This window comes from Lonchura striata, chromosome Z (genome assembly GCF_046129695.1).
Source record: "Lonchura striata isolate bLonStr1 chromosome Z, bLonStr1.mat, whole genome shotgun sequence".
Lineage (NCBI taxonomy): Eukaryota > Metazoa > Chordata > Aves > Passeriformes > Estrildidae > Lonchura > Lonchura striata.
In genome coordinates this window covers 83932430-83957825 of record NC_134642.1, presented here as the reverse complement: position 1 = coordinate 83957825, position 25396 = coordinate 83932430, and the positions used below count along the sequence as shown (strand labels likewise).

General features: G+C 37.3%; 1 protein-coding gene across 2 annotated transcripts in view; it reads right to left on the bottom strand.

Moving 5' to 3' along the window:
• Positions 1-5184: 5184 nt before the first annotated feature.
• SLC12A2 (solute carrier family 12 member 2) overlaps positions 5185-25396 on the bottom strand; it is a 53364-nt gene continuing 33152 nt past the window's right edge. Inside the window, exons 12-27 of one of the 2 annotated variants that reach the window (XM_021551879.3) lie at positions 24828-24951; positions 23579-23680; positions 22315-22470; positions 21466-21565; positions 20564-20675; positions 18219-18359; positions 17915-18021; positions 16080-16159; positions 14649-14786; positions 13919-13966; positions 12392-12514; positions 12119-12230; positions 11562-11648; positions 9610-9745; positions 8997-9064; positions 5185-8265 (exon numbers count right to left, since the gene is read on the bottom strand). In XM_021551879.3, the coding sequence (XP_021407554.1) occupies positions 8130-8265; positions 8997-9064; positions 9610-9745; positions 11562-11648; positions 12119-12230; positions 12392-12514; positions 13919-13966; positions 14649-14786; positions 16080-16159; positions 17915-18021; positions 18219-18359; positions 20564-20675; positions 21466-21565; positions 22315-22470; positions 23579-23680; positions 24828-24951 (1770 nt within the window). In that variant the 3' untranslated portion in view covers positions 5185-8129. The remainder of the gene's footprint in view (positions 8266-8996; positions 9065-9609; positions 9746-11561; positions 11649-12118; positions 12231-12391; positions 12515-13918; positions 13967-14648; positions 14787-16079; positions 16160-17914; positions 18022-18218; positions 18360-20563; positions 20676-21465; positions 21566-22314; positions 22471-23578; positions 23681-24827; positions 24952-25396) is intronic. The other variant, XM_021551880.3, reaches the window with a different exon arrangement.

Below are 25396 nucleotides of genomic sequence, written 5' to 3'. Positions count from 1 at the left end.
GAGAATCAAAAAAACAGTGAGGAAAAAAAGGGCAAACCACTTTAAGCCCTTCCATAGTACAAAGCGCTTTTAAAATAAAAATAAATTAGTGTGCACAGAACTCATTCATACACCCTCCTTGTCCTGATGTGTTACTTCCTTGCAGCACTTTTGATGTCCTCTCCAAAGCAGAACTCAGAACCGCAGGATCTCGTTCTCAGGGATTTGTCTTCACCACTTCACTCCACCAGGTCAACCCACAGCTGCTCTCGTGGCAGACACATAAATTTTCACGACTCTCAGATCCTAAGCTGAGACCTGAGATGCCTCCAGCAGTTTTGCAGGTGTCTGTTCCTGCTCTATCCCTTCCTGTTCTGACCAGGAGCATCTCAGTGTCCCAGGACACACCTGAAATGTGTGTGCTCCCACAGCTCAGAAGACCAAGTGGGAGACTGAACCAGTTTCTCCTACACTTCCTAAGAAAAAGGAATATTTCTGTTTCTTAAAACAAACAAGCAAACAACCTCCTGTACTGCTCAGAAGTGGCTCACCTGGAGGACAAACAGCACCAATTTCCAATTTCCAAAGGCTGCCAATGTGACCTGAGCAGCCTCACTTGTACTAAAACCATCATGAAAATCTGAGATCTTATGAAGAACATTGTCATTCCTCCAAGCTCCACATACCACAGGTCTGTACATATATTGCAGTGAAGCCAGTGAAACTACACATCTTTGCCTGCTTCTGTTTAGATTTGGGAAGTATTTTCCTTTATGCTCAGGCAAGCTGGTTTATGTATTTGATTTTTCTTTATCAGAAAATATTAATTATCCCACAGGAATGTTTTAAAGTAGACTACAAAGAGTAACTTTAAAGTGTTATTTTAAAGAAATTACAAAAAATAACCACAAAACTTTAGGTGTTTCCCATTAAAAGGTTAGAGAAAATATTGTTATTAATAGTCAGAGCAAAACAAAACAAAACAAAAAAGGATTTTATCTGAATTCCAAATCTACCACTAAGTTGTCTCTTGGCATTACAGCTGCCATAGAATATGATTAATTACTATCAGAACAATGACAAAACTACCAGCTGAGAGCTTACTGCCCCTTATTTAGAGACTCACAACACATGGCCAAAGCTACAGTAGGAGAAGGCTTTATTACTACCCTTGTTTAACCCTGGGAAAGTGAAAACTTCTAGACTGTCAGGCATTTGGAGTGATGGCACATGGATGCATTTGCAAAGACAGACTCCAAAACCACAAATTAATGCTGGAATGTTTTGTGTCCAGGGCAGGATGGGTTTTCTAGAGTGACTGATGGGTTTGAGGGTTGGCCAACAGGGTGGAAAAAGTGAGATCTGTGCTCTGGCTAGAGAGGAAATCGTAACCTTGCGCTTCCAAATCTCAGCTGAGGATCAAGCCTCATTTTTCTAGATCCTTACAAACATGGCAAGAACATGAAAGCTAGCCCCAAGCCCTGCAATACAATGAAAATAAAAATACCATTAATAAAGAGTGCTCAGTAAGGTTTGTCGTGTATTTGCCAAAGGCTGAACTTTCCTCATAAATCCTGCCGTGCCTGAGTTACTGCTATTACTGCTGGAAGGGTACAGAAAGATTTTAATGAGAACAAAGACTCTTAACAACGCTCCATAAAATGAAATCTGTATGAGGTTAGCCAAAATCCCACGTGAAAGCCCACACCAGTGTGTGGTTAGCCTTGAATTCACCTGTTAATTCTGCAAATAGCTGTCCTTGGTTGACTCTGCAGAGTGCTGTGTGCTCCTCTTGGCAGGCACTGTGCTTTGACCTGCCATGACTTCCAGGTGCTTAAACTACAAGCCTGAATTTTCTGCTGCTATTTTTACACCTTATCAAATGGTTTTCATTCCATTTTTCTTCAGCACTGCTACTCATGAGGGAGGAGTTGCATTAAATTGCCCCCAGGGTTTACAAAACACACAGGCCAACACTGGATTATCTGGCACATTCTTTTGCACAGGTGTCCCACCCCTTACTTGATGTGCAATTTTATTTAATGCCACTCTACATCTTGTTGTGTGCAATTGGTAACAGCAGTACAGTGGAATTGTTCAGGAGTCACCCACAATTTGCAATGCTGTGGTTAAACCATCCAGCCAGACAGTTTGGTCTGAAAAAAAATGAGTGACCTCACAGGGAGGATATTTCAAGGCTAATCCCAGCTCTTTAATTTTCAGCCAGAGCCTGTGGAAATACGTTGCTCATGACTGACTCCACATTACCATCTGTTTTAAATAGACAAATTTAATTGCAGAGATGTTCCCAGATTTAGTAGCTGTAAAACTACAGAGTGTAAAAGCTGCAAAACTACAGAGTTCAACAGAGTGATAAAGCTATTTTCAAGCTAAATTAACTTGCAAATATGTCTAGTGCTACACAATTCCATTTCCTTCAGTATTTTAACCAGCCAGTACCTGAATATTTCAGGATGACACAAAGCATTTTCTTTTGTTCAGGTGTTTTTTGTTGTTGTTGTTGTTGTGGGTTTTTGTTTGTTTGTTTTTGTTGGAAAGTGGCAGACAGCTGTTTGTTACTTATGAAGTAAAATGCCTTATTGAATGTCACAGATCACTCTGACACTAGATGGGACGTGCCAGTGTGTTCTAACATTTCTTTCTCTGCCTGCAGCATTTCTCCTTCTGCTCTCCAAGGTTAACACAGCTGGAAGGAGATACTGAGAAAAATCAAGGTTAGCAAAAAGACTGAACTCACCAGGCAGCTTCTGCTTGGAGCAAACCCCCAGCATTTTTCCCCACAGGGCCTGGCAGAATTAATATTAAACTCTTCACCAATCCAGTTAAAATTATTTTTACAAATTGGAAAACAATATTATTATGGTGATATTTGTTCTTTATTCAAAGTACGAAGTTGTTTAATGCATGAAACCAATGGAACAGTGCAGGAAGAGTGCATTTGACAGATTTGACAGTGCAGCTTTAGCTTTAGGTGAAATGCTGAAAGGCAGTGGTGCCACCTGGTGATAATATTCTAGTTGGAACTCCTAGAAACTGCACAGGAATAGGATTTCCCTCACTAAAAACGATGTTGCATTAGCAGGAGTTTTAGCATTGCTGTGCATGGATCTGAGGGGTTACCAGGGGATGCACCTGGACATGGAACCTCACCATGGAGTTTGCTTTGGCTGCAGCTCAGCAGGGTCAGCTTTCCCCAGATCCCAGGGAGCGGGATTGTGAGACAAATCTCTCAGAGCCAGGGGCTACTGCCATTAATTGCTGTCAACGGGGGTGAGAAGGCTGTGAGTGCCACAAGACAGGCTGCTTTACTTTTATTTTTACATCACTATCAGCAAGGCACAGCAGGCTGACATTGCCCTGCAGGCCTTCGCTGCTTTCCCTCTGTAGACTGCCTCACTACTGAGAGTTCTTTAGAGGAAGATGTGTTGAAAAGTCTAATTTAACACAGCCTGACAGTTTAAATCCTGAGGGATGCCCTTTCCCCGCTCCCTGTTTGTGTTGTGAGGTGCAATTAAAGCTGGCTGTGCAGGCAGGGTGCTGAGAGGGCTCTGGAGATAGAAAGCCAATGTTTTCTGGAAGACAGCAGGCAGACCACGGGACAAAGAAATTGCTCTCAGGTTCCTTCTGCTCTCAGATCAGCAAGGACAGCGGTGTGAGAGTCAGCACAGGCTCCCTTGGTCACTTCTGCTGGTGCAGGTGCCAGCGAGTCCAGAGGAGCCCCAAGGATGGAGCACAATCTGTCAGCTCCTCAGCGCGTAGGAAGCCGCCTGTGCTTCAAGAGAAACATCTTCCCCAGGGCTGTTTGGAGAATGAAACATCTTCCCTGCTGCTGTTTCACCATTTTCTCCTTCCATGTTAGCCCTCAAGTCTTTGGACCAGCTCTCTCTGTCCTAAACAACAGCAGTGGCCTCCATCAACCCAACCCAGAGTTAACTCTGGAAACCTTTGCAGCCACAAAGGCAGAACAGCAGGAAGGATTTGAGGTGCTCCACTTGCTGCCTGTGTGGCCACACTGGCCTGAAGTGTGGCTCCCACCCCAGCTGAACACAAACCAGGTTTTGGGATTTACAGGACCCCACAGGGGCTAAATGAGAATTTTACGAGGCTGGAGAGCACCAAGGTGAGGGGTGTCCTGCTTTCCTGTTTTAAAACAAAATCACAGCGCTCATTCTCTGCAGCATGAGCCTTTACTCTCTTACAAAGTGATGGGATCAACCTTGATCAACTCCTTATTTTTTACCTTCAAATGCATGCTTGAGGTCGCTAAGGTATCAATTCAGCATAAGGAAATATTATTCAGCTTCTTCACCCCCACTCCAAGCGAAAAGGAGCATCTAGAAAAAGCCGATACAAACCTTCTGTGCCTCTTCCCAGGTTAGAGACAGGGCATTTGTAACAAGTTTTGCCTTCCCAGTGCCCTCCAACCCTCACTCCTGAGGTTTAAACACGACTAACAGTGAGTATGTAGAAGAGCTCTGAACGCAGCAGGGATCAAATACCAAAACTGATGAGATTATGAAGTTTGTCAGTGTTCTGTAGGATTTTAACAACAGGAGTCACCCTTTCTTTATGCTTTTAAACTTCAAATTTTCAGTACTTTTTAGTGGAGTGTACTAAAGTTAGGAACAAACGTGTCTTACTCACAAAGCAACTTTCCAAGAGTCTAAGGTCTTTTCCCAATACACTTCATGTCCCAGTGGACTTTATTTTAATGGAACAAAGAGGAGTTAAGAGGTTAAGTCCTTCTGTGTGTTCAGGGGCAAAATGAATTGGAACAGATTTTTGGACACCACTATTGCAGCTGAGACACACCAGGGGATGAGGATGGGTCAGTGCTGTCTTGCAATCCATGGCAAATTTTACAAGGTTTTATAATTTTACATGGTTAATTTCTTATACAATGACTACTGTTTCTAGACCTGTGAGAAACAAACATTCCCCCCCAAAAAAACACGATGGTTTTGGTCTTACACCAGACACATGAACTTTAAGCTCCACTGGTCCTGTGCAAATTCCCCTATGAAGGTAATTTTTAGATGGATGCAACAAGCATAATCATGTCAGCAATCAAATTCAGCATGAACCTCAAATTCAGCATTAACCTGTTGAATTACGAACATAATTCCCATCCCATTAAGGAGAAAAAAAAAAAAAAAAGAAAAAAAACTTTGTTAGACAAGAGAGTTGTATTGAATTCACTTCCTTTATTGCAGTGACATCCCCCTGGTACAAAGTATTAACTGCAATAATTACGTTAAAACATTAGAAAAGCATTTGTGTGGGACAGTTACAGTACAGTGTCAAATCCTCAAACCAAGTGGGCCATGACACACTAACGCTCAAATCTTTTAAATTATTTTTAGTTATTTTTTTTAAATATGTAAAATGTCAGAAAAAAGCATATAAAAAGAATGTATGTAAAAGGAAACCTAAATACAAGTGAACAAATAAATAATTGATTTTCACCAGCTATTATTGTCTAATACGAAGGAACCTAATCTCTTAGAAGGTATGAATTGCCATGTGTAAGTGATTTAATTTTCCATGTAATTAATGATGATTGGAAAGTAAGTAAATTTGGCTTCAAAAAAATCAAAGCAGGAGCTGGAGTGACTGCCACTAACTGACATCTGTTGCAGACAATTACTATTAACTGTTCAAATTTAAGTGAGCAAATAATCTTGGAGCTTGCTCTCATTTCTAGCATTAGTGGACTCCTGAGAGTGCATGTGAAAAGCATCCTATGGTATTTCACAGACATGACCTTAACTATCCCCATTATGCATATTTAGATATACTTTATATAATTTTATACACATATATGCATGTATACACACACTTCATTTGGTTTCTGTGTTGTGTTACAGATCACAAGCAATGGTTTCCTGAATGGGCAAATAAACCTTTTTAAATAAGTGTACCTGTGCACGTTTTTTGTATTTTTAAGATAGCAGCACTAAGTCCATGCCAAACTGTCCACCCGCTCAAAAGAATGTTACCCACAAAACAAGGAGAAATGTGCAATGATTCCATACGCACAATGCGACCACCTTATCCCCTACAAAACACTGTAAAACCTGTGATATTTATGTTGGCAAGTTGGATCCACATCCTCTCAGCTGGAAGGAAACGTTGCTTTGACCCCACACTGTCTTGTCTTACAATGTTTTATCAAAACAAGCTGCGTTCATGCTGGCATCATTTATCTCACATTAGCAGCAAGACATGCATGTTTGTTTTCCTGTAGAAGTTTTGAAAAAGTGAAATGATTTCATAGTCTCAAATCCAATTGACAGAAAAAGGAAAAATAAAAAAAAACAAATATTTTTTTTGCAGTTTACCAAGAACTTGACAATGGTGTACACTGAATAGCGTATTTTTATCTTTAATCACAAGAAGTTGAAGCTTACTTTGCCACGCAATGATTATACTTTGTCCTTCAAAAGGAACTGTTACATTTTAATTTGATCAGGTATTTAGCAAAAAAAAAAAAACAAAAAACCAAACAATAACAAAAAAAAAAACCAACCAAACAAAAAAATAAAACCAGAAAAACAAAAAAAACACCCAAACAAAAAAAACCCCTCAAACAAACAAAACAAAAAAAACCAAAAAACCTTTTCTGTGCATTCCTAAATGAAAGTCACTCACCCACTGGTAAACTGATCCAGTAGCATGTCCAATGCTAATATCAAAAGCTTGTGAAATGTTTTTAGGCAATCCTTTCTATCCAAAAAATATTTGGAATTTAAAAAACAGTTCATATTACTAACCTTTATGTACAAAGGCTCAAGTGAAATTTCTTTTTGCAGGTGTTTGCAGTAGACTAAATTATGAAGTTTCCAAAATACACAATGAAAGGGCACACAAGACTGGCAGTTTCTTTATTGAACATAGAAAATGTATAAAGTAGGATGTATGGAATAGATCAAAATTTATAGACGATAAAACCTGAGAATTATTTAATAAGACTAAATTCATTTTCTGACAACTGAATGAATTGACCTAAAAACATCTCCCCATAGAACTTAGTGGTCCGTTTAACCATTTGTTGAAAAATGCGAGAGAACTGCAGCTTTTACATTTCTTACTGGATAGCACAATTCCACATAGTGTTTACAGTTTTCTGTTAGATAGCATCACATTGCTTATATTATCCCCATTCAAGCCTTAAGTCGAGTTTTATTTCAAAAATAAGTTGAAAGTGACACTTAAAACTTAAGAGGCCAAGAATTAGGACAGGTCTTCTATTTTCTTCCAATTTGTATTAAGGTAAGAAGCCTCGGCCAGCAAGATGAGCTTGATTCAACAGCAGAGCTAAGACTAAGAGACACTCCCCTCTGCCAAGGTAGATAAAATCAGCTGTCTCAGACTACTGCCAAAGTTGTACACTCTGTCAAATTTGAGGAAAAGGACCCTCTCTACAAGCAGAACTAGTTTTATTTTAACTGCTACAAAACTTAGTGGCAGTAACATCAGGGATTCGCTTTAATTCAATTGACCTGCCCCAATTCTCACCTTTAAATCTAACAGATATAATAATAATTAAAAAAAAAAAAAAACAACCCAAAAAACTTTCTGACAGTAAAAAACATACAGTACTAAGAACTAATAGCTCAATGGAAGACTGAAAAGCAGCATTCATTTTTATTGTAATATGGAATAGACTAAAAACTAAAGGAAGTCTGATCGAAACTCTTAGTTGAAGGCAGATTTTGACATTCTATATAAATTTACAAAATAGGATGTATGGGTGAGATTTGGTTAATTTCAGAAGGCACCTCAAGGCTAAAAGGCTTTTATAAATCTATAATCCTTTCATTGATCAAAAATACAACATTTTATTGCTGCTATTCAAATAGCAAACAAAAAGCTCGTCTTGTTCTTCAGTCTAACAAGGAATCCTCCCCCATTAAGCAAGATTAAATTACAGAAAATACAGAATAAAACTGAAGATGTCACAACTTTAGAAATACAGTGACTTTCCTTGTGTGCTTTCAAGTCAGTGAAATAGTGAAAGAAGAGTCACTTTTTGCCTTTGTGATGTTAATGAGCTCTAGACCACGGCAGTCACTCTCCCCTGGGCACTGCAGTACCATTTCATCACGGCTGTGCCACGTGCAGCACTCTTAGGAATAGAAGGTGAGGACACTCTGATGATTCCCACGAACCAGGAGGATTGGTGGCAGATCTTTAGAGAGAACTTCCAGCCAGGCCATGTACAGTGCACTGGAAACTGCCCCTTTCCGTGCCACTGGCAAGCTCCTGCAAGCCACAAGGGAAACAACTTTCACTGAGCAGAAAAACCTGGCCAGGTACAAGTCAGACTGTCTAGAAGGATCTAAATGTTAAGTCAAATTTCCTAATCTTTTTAAATTTATTTTTTAGCCCTCCTCAGAATTAATGAGTTGAAAGTTTGTGTCTGAAACATCACAGGCATTTACATCTATTTCCCCACTCAGTTTTGGCCTGCTAACACATTTAATATTCAGGCAGCTTCATGCAGAATCCTCCTAAGCTGAGGGCATTTTCTTCATCTTCAGCATTTTTAAATACAGCAGTAAGAAATCTACAACCTACAAAAAAAATCTGCCTCTTGCTTATTCACACCAAAAGCAATCCCCCATAAATCTGTGAACAAGATAATGACTTAATTTTATCTGGAGAGATCCTCTGAAAAAGAAAATCAAAGGAAGGACTTGAGAAAGAGGGGAGTAACTGCACACAGGAGTAGAAAGAATGTGAGAATCCAGAGCTGCACCACAAATGTGGAGGTGATAAACTAAAGCAGCATAATCAAAAGCACAACACTAAAAAGACCATTTTTTTCTTCAGCTGAATGGTAGCTCCATACTTTTAATAAATAATACAGTCAGCACTAAAATCTTGAATATGCCAAGGCAAAGACTTGCTCCTGATCAATATTTACACTTATATTTCAAATTACAGCTCCATATCAATTCAGGTAACACCACAAATTAAAATAATTTACTTACATGACAATTATGTTAGCTGTACTTGAATGTTCTTTCAGCAGCTCGTTTAATCTAATCTGTCGGTAAGTCTGTAAATAAAATCAACCTGTTAGGAACAGCTTTTCTTTAAAAATTAGAAAAAAAATCTTTAAAAAAATAAAGAAAAACGGTGTGAGGAATTGGAATGAGTAATTAATAAAAAAGTACTTCCACCTCACTGTGGAAACTCCTCACTATCAAAACCCTATGCTTGTAAGGTTGGGTAAAAAGTAAGCAGCAAGCTCAGAATGTGCAAGTAAGCCAAGTACCTATTAGAGGATGCCATTTATTTCCTCATGCAAAGAGAAAACACCTGAGAAGAAATACTTTTGTGTCTCCAAGGTGCACAACAGCTTGGGAAAGACATCAAACCTTTAAATACTGTAGGAAAGCAGTCTGGCCCCTGCGTATACTCAAATGCAGAACCTTTTTGCCTTTGTGAACCATCTAAATGGTTCCAGATGCTACTTTTATCTGCTATTCATAAAAACTGCTAAGTAAGAGAAACAGGAATAACAATTCTCATTGTTATCACAACCACGACTGAAGCAGAAGGAAGTTTTAAGTGATGTAACATTCCAAAACAAGCCAGAACCTTTGTCTTGTAAAGCTCAAGCTCATTATCTGTTATCCTCCATGGTTCATCCTCCTTCATTTTATCTGCAACTTCTTGTTCTTTATCATCCTCATGCAGTCGGAAGGGCTCTATCATTTCCTCAAAAGCTGCAATACTGGAACGATTAAATGAACAAACATTAGAGCAGATAGGAGTTTTTACATCAAAAATTATCTTAATGGTAACAGAAATTAAGTTTTATTGCTATGTAAAGATGAACTGAAGTTTTTTCCCCCTGCCTGTTGAAGTTAGAACATCCAATCAGATTTTTGCACATGTAGACGTCATGATTCAGCAAACAATTCAGCATACAATTAAAGCTTTACTCAATCCAGAAATTTATCTCTAATTTTAAAAGCTGAACAGTACCATCCTTAAAAAAGGGACAATAACTAGGAGAATTAACTTTGAAAGAGGAGGAATTTACATGTTACAGTAAAAATCAGCTGTCAAGTCTCAAGTATGCCACTGCTGTTAGGATTCTGGCTTTGACCTTTTCCCTTCGTTTCTTTTATCTCTTTCCAGTACAGTCCAGGAGCCACATTCAAATGAAAAACCCACAGATATCTAACTTGGCCTTCCTGCTGCACTTGTAAGAATATGAATACTTTGAATTTACCAGGACTTTAGAGCAAGAACTTCAGAATAAAACCTTCTGAAAATCAAGGACAAGTTAATTTCTGCTGGGAAGAAAAACTCATGTTACCCTACTTTTTTATCTACATTTTCTCCAGAAAATACTCACATCACAAACAAAGCATCTTTATATCTACTCTTGCTGGTCTTTAATGTACAATGTAAAATGGTCTTCACTTTAATCAATCAAAAGAAAAAATAAATGATCTGCTATTCTTTGGCTGAGCAAAAAGGAGATCTAATAAGAACATTATTATACAGCACAGCACCTGTTGAAAATTAATCTTCCTCCACTTGGTTTGCAGCTGTTGTTAATACCTAAATGTTATTTAGAAATATTTTGGATATGTTGTGGGGATGTATCCACGGAGACAGAAAAAAAATGCTCTCAGAAGTAATCCATGGATCACTTCTGTTAAACAAAAGTAATTCCACGTGATTCTGGGATCTCAGCTGTGATGCATAAATGGGCTCTACTCCATTGGAGTTTGCACCTTTCACTGCAGCAGGGTCCTGGAAACTGGATATCCAAAAGCACTAGAGTGCCAGAAATACTTTGTTATCCTTTGTTTTAGTTGCTCAGTGTAGTCTACACATTTAAGAAAAAAATACTAAAAATGGTACAGAAGAACTCACATTAACTTTAGCATTTAGCCAAGTTCTAAAATAACACTTTCCAATTTTCATGGTGTATCAAGACTCTCAGATAAAATGCATGCCCATATGAAAGATATTTTTACAACTTCAGCATACTCAAGAAGGCCTGAAGGGAAAGGAGGATAATGGCAAAGGAGGATATTTTTAGATCACACACATTCTGTTCTAAATTTGTGCTGAAAGCTTTTTTGAAGTTGCAAGTAAGAAATATCATATGTATCATCATTCCTGTGTACACTGAAAGTCCAAGCAACTTTAAAAAAGGGAAGGGGGAAAAAAAAGAAAAATCAGGCTATTTCAAGACCAAGCTTTGTTACACTCAACTAAGACATGAGATTCAGATAATTTAAATTTTGGTAAACATGTCTCTTCTTTAAGAAGATTGCTCCAGAAATTCAGGTGTTTGTTTTTTTTTTTTAACTTCATTTTTCTGAATTTATTATTAAAATCTAAAGGCCAGAGATTTTTAAAAAATACATATTTCTATATTCTTGGCAGAGTTATTGTTAATTAATTTCCCACATTTTTGTGAAACACTCAGAAACACAGGATCTTTTGTACCATAACCTGTGTAGGAAAGAATGAAGTGTAAGACATCACAAATTCAATGAACAAATAAGATGTGTTTCAAGACTTACTTTTCTTTCTTTGGCTTAGTATTAATATCCCCAAGGACCATAATATCTGAGAAGTCTATCCGAAATTTGCTGAGCAAAGTAGCCATCCTGCATCAGAAAAACAAGCCTTTATACATTATCAAAGTTTTAATTATTTCACAGGTTAAACAGATAGTTGTTTGGTAATAAAAACCACTGGTTTAAGAAACAGAAAAAAGGCATCTTAAATGTAACAAGGATAAAAATCAAACTGACTTGGCATATGACTATAAATCAACAAGGGAAAAAAAAAAAAAAAACCAAAAAGTTTTATGGCTTTAAAATAAGAGAAGAGCTCTCTCTTGAAGATGATCTCAGAAAATATTTGGAAATAGTGTCAGATAGTGCAGGAAAATTAGTTTGAGGTAACTCATCCAAAAATAATCTGGAGGAAACAAAACCTTTTTTTCAGAAAGGCAACAGAATATGATCACACCTCCAGCAAAGAACAACTGAGAAAAGGCAAGAAGGAAGAGAAGTAATCCAATGTGTAACATGCTGTATTAGCATTTGAAATGGAATTTTTAAGGCAAACTTACGCTCTTCTGTCATGATCAATCCTATTTATTTTTCCACCAATGAAGACTCTGATCTTGCAGTCCTTCCACTTCTTCTTGGTTGTGATAAGGTAAGGAATCAACAGTGTCAAACCTGTGATTTGAACAGAATTTCAGACAAATTTAGAAAATTGTACTTCATAAAGAGTATAGATTTTGTATTAACTGACAGATAGCTACTAACAACTAATTCAGAATTACTCCGATATATCTTTTAACCAACATTTAAAGGTTTTAAATTATAAAACACATTACCTCCATCATCAAAGAGCCACCAGACATCAATATTGCTCTTGCCTTGTTTCTTCTGGAACTGAGAACTGGCATCAAGAAGTCTTTGGTCAGCCACGTTTAAAGGAGAGGATGAGCTCTTTGAATCTGGAAAAAATACATATTAAAATTTTGGTTTTGAAGTGCATTTGATTTTGAAGTGCATTAGAAAATCATCAAATGCAACCTAATATTTTGCAATATACCTACATTTAAATGTAAATTTTCCTTTAGGCCCTCCCAACCCATCTCCAAAGTTTGATTGACTCAATATAAACTGAACTGGCTCTATTTAGGGTGTCTGGAGACTTCTAATTTCATCAGCTGAAGTAATTTAGGAGGCATCTGAGAAATAAAGGATGTGTGAAGTCCCTACACAGACATTTGCCTGGACAATTTAATTAACTTTGCTCCAGAGCTTTTAGGCCATGCACTCTACCTCTTGCAAATGAGAGAATTCCCCTAAAAATATTGTAGGTAATTAATTTTATAAGTAAATGTCATGTCCTAAGCAAAGCTCTCCTTAAATCCAGATTTCCCTTAAGTGCGTGGTGAAATTAAGAGCTACTTATGCATATTGGGCCCTTTTGCAGAAAGTCCTGTTTTGCATAATGAAGTTACTTGATTTACTGAGAACAAGACAATAATAGCATTTTCAGTTAGAATAATACAGATCCCTTTTTGTGAACTGCAGGAAAAAAATCCCTAACCTTTTTATCGTAATTAAACTTCAGTCTGAGCAAGAGCCAGGAGTGAGACATTTGTCTCTGTCCTTATTTTATTAGGAATTTTTTAAATTTAGAGCACATCTGTGACTGATTTACATTAATATACTACTTTATTGCATACTGGGACTTCTTCCAAACTGCCATCTTGTGCTTCAAGATATAATCTCACTTTCCATTATTAAAACACAAAAGTTTCTAGCTGCTGAAATTACAAAGAAAATGTCAAAACAGTTCAGATGAATTGCAGTTAAGGCAAAAAATACCTGATTAACTCAGAAAAAGTAAGCTAAAAACTCCTTATTTAACTTTTCAAAATGCTGATTTGAAAGACTACTTTGCATTATTTCTACGTGTTCACTGCACTGGGTAACTGTACTAAGTCTTAATTTTGAGGATTTTGAACTATTTCCAAATAACAGAGCAATAACCATGACTTTGGAAGGTACACTGAATAAACTTCCACTACAGCACCAGATGTTATTTCCTGAACCAAGCAAGGACCCAGACAGACACCTGAGACACAGAACTGAGAAAGCAGAAAGGTCATGAATACATTTCAAATGCTACTTTACAAAAAGTTTTTCAAATTTGTTTTTTTTTTTTTTTCCCACAGCCCAGTCCCTAAGGATGAAGCACATTCTAAAGCAGATACAAAGAAAGAAATAAACATTGCATGGTTGGGATTTTCCTCTATGGTACTTATGTGTAGAAAGTATTACAAAAGGAAAACTAAAATCAACAATGTGAAAGAATGATTTAACACAAAAAGATGGAAAATGCCTGCCTTTATTCAACAGTGGTTGTATTGGAGTCTTTCCATCCTCCTCCTCCTCTGGAAGATTTTTAAAGATACAAAATAAAAAGGTTAATTTCCTTCATGATATTAATGAACACAATACAAATGTAAATTTTAAAATAATGAGAAAATAAAGATGTGAAACGAAGCAGGTTTTTTTGCACAGAAAAAAGCACACAAATGCAGTCTACCAAATCCTAAGATTCATTTGTACTTCAAAAAAATTATATGTATCTCCACTACCCAGTAACTATTAAGGCTTTTGCTTTATAAGAAAAGTGTACAGTTGTTTATTGTCATGTCAAAGTACCTTGAATTATTTGAATCTGTTAATATGCAAATAATATTCTAGTCTGAGATTAAAAAACCTCCCTACATTTAGCAGCCTTCCCATCACTTGTAAGATGTGGGGCACAATCCTCAAGCACTTTTTACTGTCTTTCAAACTCCAAAATTCCACTGTAAGTCATTGCCTACCATCTGGTTTATGTAGGGGACTAGAAACAAATATTTATTTTACATACTGGTAAAATCCGACCCAAAGTACTTAAAAGACATCAACATCTATAAAAGCATAATACTTCTATTCCACAGACAAAAAAATCCCCTAAATAATTCTACAGACAAAAAAATCCCTGGGCAAAGAGAGAGAAAAGCTGAGGAGGAATGACAGAGAGAAAGAGTGAGAATTGAAGGTTCATTGCTGAGTAGCAGTTACCTTTGCGTGAAGCAGGAGTTCTTTCGCTGGATGATGGAGCAAAAGCTATGGAAGTGTCTGTCTCAGACTTCTTGCTATAATCCACTTTTACTATGACATCCTTGGCGCAGGGAGACTTCTCTTGGGATGACAGCAAATCTTTGTGAAAGCAAAAGACCCATTAGAAACCACTGAATTGTTACAAATAGCATCAACAGAAGTATGTTGGTATCACTAGACTGAGTGTGTTTAAAATTAACTACAGGCTGCTGCAACTGTTAGACCACAGCAAAGAGGGCAGGAGGGGGGAACCAACAGAAAAACATTCTGTAAACTTCTTCACAGCACAAAGGGGCTCGTCCCTTGAGCAGAGCTGTCATTTTCTGTCACTTTCCCAAGCTGTGGTAGCTGATTGCATGCCCAAAGTCTAAAAACAGAGACAGGTAACACTGAGGAAATACAGCTAGAAGAGGAAAAAAACCAATCACTTGGTGAAATGTTTTCCATTTCCGCTTTTATCTCCAAGAGGAAGATGAGCCTTAGGCACAGCACAGACCAAGTGTCTGTCTCACTGCCAAGCCTCTTTTTCCAGGTTTGGCTCCTGTGGAGCAGCTGTCAGAGCTGAAGCAAACTCACAGTCCCCAGTGTGTACCAAGGTGTCCTGACACCTTGGTGTTACATTCCCAGTTTTCTCAGCAGTGTTGTTTCCACACTGCAGGTTCACTCCTTGCTGTTTCTCACACTCCTCTGCCCTCCTGCACACGGTGACAGGCTCCCTGGCTCTCTCAAAATATTAAAACACCCATCTTTTCCAGAGAAGGAACCTCCTCTTTCAGGGGGATGCCCCTACTTTTGTCATTTCTCCTCATGGCAGCAGCATTGTATGGAGCAAGCCATAAACAAATTACACATTATCAAATCAGAACAGCTGCACCAAAGCTCACAGGCTTGGAATTTAACTAAAATTACTCCATTCCACCTAAAAAACTACTAAGTGTTAACCAAGTCTTCTACATAGGAAACCTTTCCAAGTTTGAATCAGACTACTCAGAGTCCCCAGACTAATTTGTGTAGGGGTTGGCAACCCACACCGAACTCAGTGGCACTCCTGCATATTGCAGTGTTTGTTGTGATTTTACAATTCCTGGGCTTGAGCCCCAAATATTTGATGCCAATTTGCCAGCATCACTAATTAATTTCAGAAAAGTAGCAGATCTTCTGAAAGTAGTTGTATACAATTTAAAAATATAAAAATGTCAAACACAGAAAATCCAAGTCCTGCTGCTGACCATGGGTTACTATCTTACAATTCAGACTTTCTAATTTCACTGAATTTTACTGCACCACAGCAGTGGTGTTTTGATGACTTTTTTACTGAGCTTTAATATTTTCAGAATGCAGTTTTAGAAGGGAATTAGAACAGCAAATTCACCTGGTGGAACAAAGTCATACCTTGGCCCTGAAGGTGAGAAATGTCCAGGCCCTCCTTGAGGCGAATGACAACTACACCATACTGAACATCAAAGGCATCACTAAACAAGAGGGACAAAAATAAAATATTTTAAAGCTTTTTCTTTCCCAAATGAAAAAATGCCCCCTCCTTGAACAAATTCCAGTGATTAAGCACTGCTGTTGGAAGTCCCAAATTAAAAATTTGGTTTAGAATGTCAGTTTCAATTCCAAAACACTAACTGAACATAATTTTAGAAAAAATAGTATTTAGAAAGGATAACTATTCCTTTTCCTCCCTCTCTCCTCTATGTAAACAGCGGTTAAATAAAATCTACATGAATGGGTCACACAAGTTCTGCATAGATAGTAAGATCCACCAGAAGTTTAGACTTTTATCGCCATCCATCAAAAAATGGATTTGAGTAGATCTTTTTGATCTGAGATCTAAAGATTTCTGACATATTTCCAAAATGTTTGGGTATTAAAAACACCTAAGATTATGCAATTTAGTATCAAAGTAGCTGTAAGTTAGCAATAATGTGCCTAGTTCCATCACATCTAATAAAGGTGAAAATCACACTAAATTCAAAAACAAAGAGGCAGAACTTCATTACTGTAGAAAAGAGCAAAAACCCTTAGTAAATTGCTGAGTGAAAGTGCAGTAAAATTAGTAACAACCCCAGCTCCAAAATATAAGACAAGAAAAAGATGAACTTATCACATCATACAGTTTGCATTAGTCATTAATCACCACCCTTTACATATAAATACCTTGTTCAGTACAAACAACCATAAATCAGAGAACTCCCTCCCATATCATTTCCACAGCAGAATTTCTCAGGATTTCACTAATTAAACGCTTCCATTTAGAAGTAGTAAGACTTGACAGTAAGTGCAAGAAAAATTGAGGTTGATTTAAGATTTGTTTTGTCTATTAGTGAGCATTTTAGTTTTATTATTTAATGTGTTAAGATTTGTAGAGATTAGATGTGTTTCTATTGTGTGCTTCAGAAACTTTTAGTTTTCCAGAAATACATGTGACCTGCAGTTATTACCTCCTGAGGTTTCTTTAGGGATGTGGAGAACCACATGACTTGCTGACCTTGACAGATCTTCCTGCAAAAGCCATCCCAAAATAAAATAGGAAAAAAAAGAAAAACTAACCAATGTGTTTCCTTATTTTTCCACTGTATTTGGTTCACCTGCTTTTCTTTTAAAGACCTAGGTGAGATAACTGTTTTTGGTCCTTTAGTAACATCTGCCTGTAAAGCCTAAAGCCCCATCCTCTCTCTCTTTTAGAAGCATTTTAAAAGAAAATGAGAAATATAAAAGCACAAAGGAAGTGGGTTAGCCAGCACTTCAGCTGAACATAAACACCCCTGTGTAAGTAAAAGAAGCATTGCTTTTTCCCTCAAGTGTTTGGGTATAGCAGCACAAGTTAATCTTATTAAGTTTTCAGCCACAAGTGGTCTGCCTGTCAGTACTGTCAAGTTACTCTGGGATTTCCCTTCTCTTCTTTCTCTATTAGCCTGGGTGTCAGTGCAGTGTATCTTGTCAGTAAAGTATTTCTCCTCCTTCTCAGACAAGAGCTCTCAAATCTCAGACCTCTACTACAACTCTATTTTGACACAAAGTTCTTATGTAGATTTCTAATCTGCTTAAACTATACCAACTTGCTTATTAATTTCCAGATGAGAAAAACCCCCAGGTGTCCAAGACTGCTGAATAGAAAATCTAGGTCCACTTGGAAGAGACTTCATGTAACTAAGATCTTTCTTACTACCAAACACACTAAAATGGAACATAGCAGCTAAAACGCTGTATTTTCTACTTACTGGAATAAATTGATATACGTTTCAACGTCTCTCATATCACCTTGTCTCCAGTTTTTCTTAAATCCAACAACAAGGGTGTTAGGTCTCATTCTACCCAAACCAGCAGCCTAAGAAGAAGAAGTATTTTACAAAATAATATGTTACTGACACAACTGAAGGTTCTTTTTTTGCTTCAGAGAATAATAAAATACTTTTCATCAAAGCTTTAAGATAATTTTGCAAAAGGAATGTATTTCAAAGCATAAAACCCCTTCCAATTTTGATGTGCATCTTCAGAATTTTAAATTTATTTTTTTTTTAATACCTGCATTAAATATTGTCCTCCATCCCTCAGGTCCTCTGCATGCACTGGTGCATAGAAAGCTTTCATCTTGTTTTTAATTAGCCATCGCTGATATTTAGCCAAATCAGTTGATAGCTCCTTCATGGCTTGCCTCCGAGGACCCTTTCAAAAGAAGAAAACAATAAGAGGGGAGGGAACAAGAATTAGGAATATGAATAATGGGAGTAAAAAAGCCTCTCCCAAATTTTTAGTCACTGCCAGAAATGAATTCAAATTCAGAGAACCTCAAAACATGCTTGCACACTATCAAAACCACCCCAAACTACAAAATACCAGGCATTATCAGCAACATAAATTGAAAAACTTTTACCATCTTTGGGAAGATGGTTGCTCAAACTTTAGCAATCTTGTTCCTGCAGAGCACAACCCTCTTCCCCAGGGTGTGGGCATCAGCTTGTCCTCCAAAGCATTAATATAGTTTTAAAAGAAAAGGGCTTTGTAAAAAAATATACACAGATGCAGGATGACTCTATATTATACTATATGGGAGTCTTTGTATCTTGCAGTCAAAGTCACCTCCTCTTTAAATACTTCTTTTATGTCATTTCTGTCAGGATGAATCTTTTGTATTCCTCCTAGATATCAAAATGTAGAATACAGGACAAGGAATAACTAAGAACACAGTAGCCCAGTTTTTGCAGAAGGATACAGACTCAACAAAATGTGCAAAGCTACTGAAGAATGAGGCAGTGCCACCCTTCCTGTAAGAAAGTACTTTTAAACAGGGAAAGGATACATGCTCCCAAAAAATGTTCAGAGCTGCCTTCCTACAAGAAGGATAACACAACCTTATTCTTTTCTGTATGGCCCTACTTTTAAAGTGTAGTGATTACATCTGTGATAACTTATCTCCCTAGCATTACTCTGTTTGTCCTTTCATAGTCACTGAAATATTAAGTTTATATAGACATAAATTAAAAACTCTAAGACAGTATCTATATGTCAACTCCATTAACTTGATTTGCTCTAATCTGTTCATTAGCTCAGAAGCAAATCATACTTGTGTAATAAACACACTTAGGAGTAATTCCATGTTTTAATTCAAAGTCTTTCAGGTGTGTCACCAGCACCCTCAGCTCGGTGTCAGCTGCAAACCTGTTGAGGAGCTGCTCTCCCTGTCTATGTCACTTATGAAGGTATTGAAGACCCCCAGTCCCAGGACACAGCCCTGAGGGACACCACTCATCACCAGCCTCCAGCTGGACATGGAACCATTGACCACAACTCCCTGTCTGTGTCCATCCAGCCAACTCCTCCTCCCCTCAATCCCACACCTACAAATCCATGTCTCTTCAGTTTGGAGATGTCAGTGTCACATGGGACTGTGCTGAAGTCCTTGCAGAAGTCTGGGTAGGTGACATGTGTCAGTCCTGGATTACATCTCTTAGTCACACACTTGCTTAAATGTTCTTAGTGATGTGACAGAAGTTTGGCCTTAAGATATGAAGCAAAACTACACAATTCCAGTGTGGTAAAATGCATTTATCTAAGTTTATCAGCCTCTCTGTAGTTAAATGGAAGTTCTGGTACAGATCACCGCATGACAGCAACCCTACATCTCATTCAACACAAGTTATGACAAAATGATTCTGAAGAAAAGTCACTTGAAAATTGCATCCTTCTCACCATCACAAAACCACTCTTAAGTTTGCCACGTAAGACACTTAGTAAGAACTGTTAGAATTATATCCTTGCAGAACCACCCCCTCTGCAAAATCATCCTCACTTGATATTCTGATAAAAACAACCCAAGGATACTTAGTGAAATATCAGGGGCTGGTTAGAAAGGGAAGAGGAACCACTTGACAGTTAATCTGGTAACTGAAGGAATAAAAAGCTACTTGGAAGGTTAAAAGCAATTTTTAGCTATTAGCTAAACTGATATTGACTTCCCTTATCAAGGAGGTTTCCGTTCTCCCAGGTTTTTTAAAAACTCTACCAGGGAATCAATCTCCTACCCAGTGTTCACTTCAATTAGAAGCAAAAGGTCCTTCAGCATTTAAGCATCAAATTATCAAAGGTACTGATTTTTTACAACTTTTCCCCTGTAGTACACCTAACTGGCATAGTGATAACCCATACATTAGCAAAACATACTGCTAAATCTCTTTGTACACTTTTTAATGTCTAATGATGCTTTCATTTAAAGAAAAAAAAACTAAACAAACAAACAAACCAAAACTTAAACATGAGCCAGAAAAAAAGCCAAACAGGTTAAAAAAAACAAAACCAAACCAAACCCCAAAGAAGAGAGAAGAAAAACACCACCAAGGTAACTTTATAAAGTAAAGACAGAATAAACTTACCATATGTACATGGCCACAGATCATCAATCCCACATTCTTGGTGAAAGCATGGACAAGGTGAAGCAAAGCTGGACGTGAATTTGGAGCACCTGTCATAATTAAGCACTGAGGTCTAGAATTATGAGGGGAAAAAAGAAGATTGGAATTAGAATTAATCTGGAATTCTGGGGTTTTTTTATTAACAGAAAATTTTCTTCCAAATATTAGCCATAACAACATATTCATCATTGCAAATGTAATAACCTCATCCACTTTTATAATACTATGTCAGATTAAGAAGAGATCAGTTGTTACCCAACTGGCAGCAGATCTATGACTAACTGCATAAAAATTCACTAATCCCATTAAATCTGAAAATCTACACATTTAAAAAGTTCAAGAGCAGATTTTAGACAAGACTAGGTCAGAAGGATTAAGGTTTTCTTCCCCACTGGTAGTCACATCCCTTGCATTTTGTAGCTTATATTCTTCTGGGGCCAGCAGAAATACTAAAATCTGCTTATTTTTACATTATCTTCCTTCAGAAGGCAGAGTCAACCTAGTGCAAGTAAGTAAAAGGCAACTTTTAAATCAGGAAATTTTTCCAAACTTCAGAAGTTATTACAAGTGATTACTTTTTATCATAATTAATACGTGATACCATATGAATCCCCTAAAGTAATCTCTCTCAATCTCTTTAGCTGCTCCATTTCATTTTCATGGGTGCTTTGTTGAAAACTCTGTTGCTGCCAGGCTCTTCATAACCTCAGAGGATGGCACCTGTACTAAGAATCCCACTCAATCTGTAATTCCATTTACTTGGATGAATCACAGGAGATGAACATGGCCTTAATGGAAACTTTGACAGCAAAACTCGTGACAGCAGCCTAGTGAACACAGAATTTCCTGTATTTAAGTGTTACCTGAAGTTTTTCACATGATCTTCCACTCCTGCGAGCCGAATGGAATGCTGCAGTGCATTCAGGTAAGTCAAGGCTTGAGTTGAGGATCCCCAGTTCACATCTGTTCAAAGATTGAAGGTTCCAATGTGTTATTTAAAGTTGTCTGTTGTAAAGCATCATGATCACAAAATGAATGCTGGACACTGACTAAACTCACAGATTTAAGCTACCCCTTGCTACATTTTATACAATATTAGTCAACAAACCCTAGAGATTAATAGGAAATTATATTTAAAGATAAAATTTCTGTTTAAGTTCAAGCAAAAAAGTTAAGGAAGGGAGTAACTGACTTTTTTTATCTCCACATTTCAAAGACCACAACAACTTCACAGTCAAAAGAATAACACCTGAGGAAAAAATGCTGTGGTGAGTTATTTTATACCACAGCAAAGAAAAAACTGAATCTCAAAACATCACCTACACAAAGATACTTTTAGTGGAAAAATTCTAGACTAAGCAGATCTTTTGAGTCTGTTATTCTTATGAGGAAAAGGAAGACTCCACTATCATATTTTTCCTCCCATACACATCTCTTGATAGCTGCAATGAATGTACCATTTTCCATATGCACCTTTTCCTCCAACTACCATTCAGACATCTATGCCTAAGTGGCATCTTCATAATTTCAGACGAAGGGGAACAGCAGTGACTATGCAGGAAGAATTCCATTTAATTACAAGTAAAAAGGCTGAAACAGAAATTTAATCTAGTGGTCCAAACAGAACAAAGTAGCTGGGGCTTTTCCTTGCCAAGGCCATATTTTCTGCCTTCTTTCTCCCCTCCACAACCAGAAGAAACCCCGGTACATACCTGGTTTCTTGTAAGTGACATAGATGTAAAGCCCGAGAACTATAACATAGGTTAGAAGTGCTGCCCACCAATTAATGACAAACATTACAATGCAGCACAGAATAGCTCCAAGGAGAGAAATCCACATATTGTAGTATTTGAAAGCAGGGCGCCAACCTAGTCAAGATTTTGGAGGGTGGAAAAAAAGAGGGAGAAAATTAATTTAAACAACAGTACAAAAATTTAAACTACAGTGCAAAAACTGCGTTTTTTTCCCTTCCCTGGTATTCTGCATCCATTACATGTGAACATCTGAGTTTCAGTGACGTACAAGATGTAGACTGGCACATTTATGCTTCCCATTTTCCAACACCTTTCAAATGAATTTGCACCTTTCTCACACAGATACGTAAATGCTCATAATTCTGCCCCCTAAAAGCACAGAAGAGAAGTTTGAGGATGCTTGTGCCAGTGTATCTATTGAACCATGCACAGGGAACTTTCTGCAATAGCTTTGTCTGACATTTGATTTTTCCTTTCAAAGGTAGGAAAGCATTAATCATCATCTCACACCTCATTTTCTTACATACTACTGCTTTTAGTTGTGCATTTTTACTGTTTTCACACAGAAGTTCTCACTACATGAAAATGGCAGGTATATCCAAAAAGAACTTGGGTACATCAAAGCACTGGACTGCCAGTGTTTTACATTATTTGCTACAAGTTTATCCAAAATCAGGTATACACACCTCCAGGAACACATCCAAGATTAACGAGTGTATAAAATATAGAGTTACTGAAGTTAGAACTGTTGTGCCAACTGTTATACCCATCCTCTAAGAAGAAAAATAATAAATCTTCCCATTCAGTAACTTAAAAAGCTTTTAGGGGAGTTATTCCAGTACAACTGCACATGGACTGTGTATAAGGTACATCTGTTCTGCAGGTACCAGGTTTTCGTTTATTCCTGTAGTTTAACCCACACTGAAAACTATAAAAATGGGGCAATACCACCAGCAATTCCTGTTTGTTCTTGTCCAGAAGATGAAATACATTAACAGAAACTGAAGACAACAAAAAGGGTGGTTTGCCAACACCAGCTACTGAATTAGCAAAAAAGCTTTCTTCCTGAGTTTCTGAATAAACTCTGAATTATCTTGTGTTCCTTCAGCAAAGATGACAAAATTAGTAGCCCACAACCCCTACTGGATCACCCAGTTCTCAAAATTTCAGAAGACCCATGAATACAACATATTAAGCTTTTAATGCCATGAGTAGTTCCTACCTGGAGATTTTGCAAGAGAAGCATGGAACACGGAGAAGTTAATCAAGGCATATGAGGCCAAGAAGAAATTAGAAATAATTGGAGCAATGACATTCAGTTCAGCTGTAAAATGACAAAAAAAAAAAAAAAGAAAAAGGACAGCAAGTCGTTATCAAAGGTATCACCAAATGATTTTGAAGATTAGAGAGAAATAATTCTGCTATAAAATAATCTTATTTTTTATATGTTCTAAAGAAATGCAGTTTATCATTTTTGCTGATAGAACTTTATGTCAATGATCTCCTATTTACTAAGTTATCTTTTAACAGTTAGGAAGTGTAGCTTTCAGTTTCAAAAATATAAGCACTACCAAGTGTTCTAGAAGCACTCTGGAAGCACATCTTATTTTTTCAAAATCATTAATTGAGAAAACTTCATTCCCAGAAGGGCTTGGATCAAACAGTGCACTAGTACACTGGGTTCTGAAAAATGACAGGAGATTTTAATATTATAAACCAACACTCTCACAACAGTGATGCTTACATGCCCATCAGTGAGAGAGAAAACCCTGATGCTCTCTCCTTTCCTCGAGGCAGCATGGTACAAAACATTTCTATGTGTATTCTCACCATCATAAAAAAAACCCCAAAAAACAAAACAAACAAACAAACAAAAAAAACACACACCAAAAAACCACAAAAAAAAAATCAAAATGCAGAATGTGCCAGCCTAGTCTGCAAGTTAAAAGCAGTGGCACAGGACTCATAGATGGACACAGCACAATCAGTTTGCCACATACAGAGAACCACATGTAATTAATTACACCTAGAGAATCTTCAGCAACAGCAGTGTCAGCCCTCAGCTTTACCATGTGTAACTTAACAGAAAAGCACATTGTAAATAATATTGCTCATGTAAGATTGTATTTTACTGAAGCTGTCATTATTAAAAATCTGAAATAAACTTTCATATTTACAAGATGTTAACACTGTCTCAAGCAAAGGATGTATTTCTATCTACTGATAGCACCTAAAGTCAGATAGCTATGATTAAAAAAAGAAGTGCAGTTCAAATTTACTGCAGCTCTTGACAGAGTTCTATTTAGGAGATAGAAGAAAGTAAGCCTCAAAATAACCAGATTTAGAATGCTGGCTTAGAATTAAGTTGTGCATTAGATCCCTAGGACCCTGTTATCAAGTCTACAACATGCACTGGGAATGCTTTCTAAAGGACAAAAGGGGATTGAGATTTACTAAAATTTCAAACTGACCAATTAGTATGAATCCAAGAGCAATTAAAAATGTTAGAATATATCCTCTCAGAGGTTCATTGTTCTTCCCATAGCCTTTAGCAAACATCTGAAATCCTGGATAAATGCTGTCCTTGCACAAAGCCTGAGGGGGGAAGAAAAAAAATAATCCAAGAGTCAGCATGCATTTTGCTCATGCCATCTTCCATTGCATACTATCTTTCTGAACACTTTCTGATAGTTTATAACTATCACAGACTAGTAATTGTAATCTCAACTGTCTTTGCTTCTTGATATTTTGCATTTCTACTATTCTATGCATAAGTAACATCCTCCTGCAAGAAGCAGATCTGCTCTTCTGTAAGTATATTTTACTTGGCTACTGCCTTACAATCACAGAAGTCTTTTTTTACAGACTGTATTTCCTCAGGAAGTGGAAAGTTTGCTCAATATACACACTAGTTCTCTGCTTCAATACAACTGACTCCCCACTTAACTTTTTTTAACCCAATTAAAGACTGAGAAGGAAATTCAATAGTTAAAAAGAAGAAAGAGCAAAATACACTCAGGAACCTCAGGAAACAGCAACA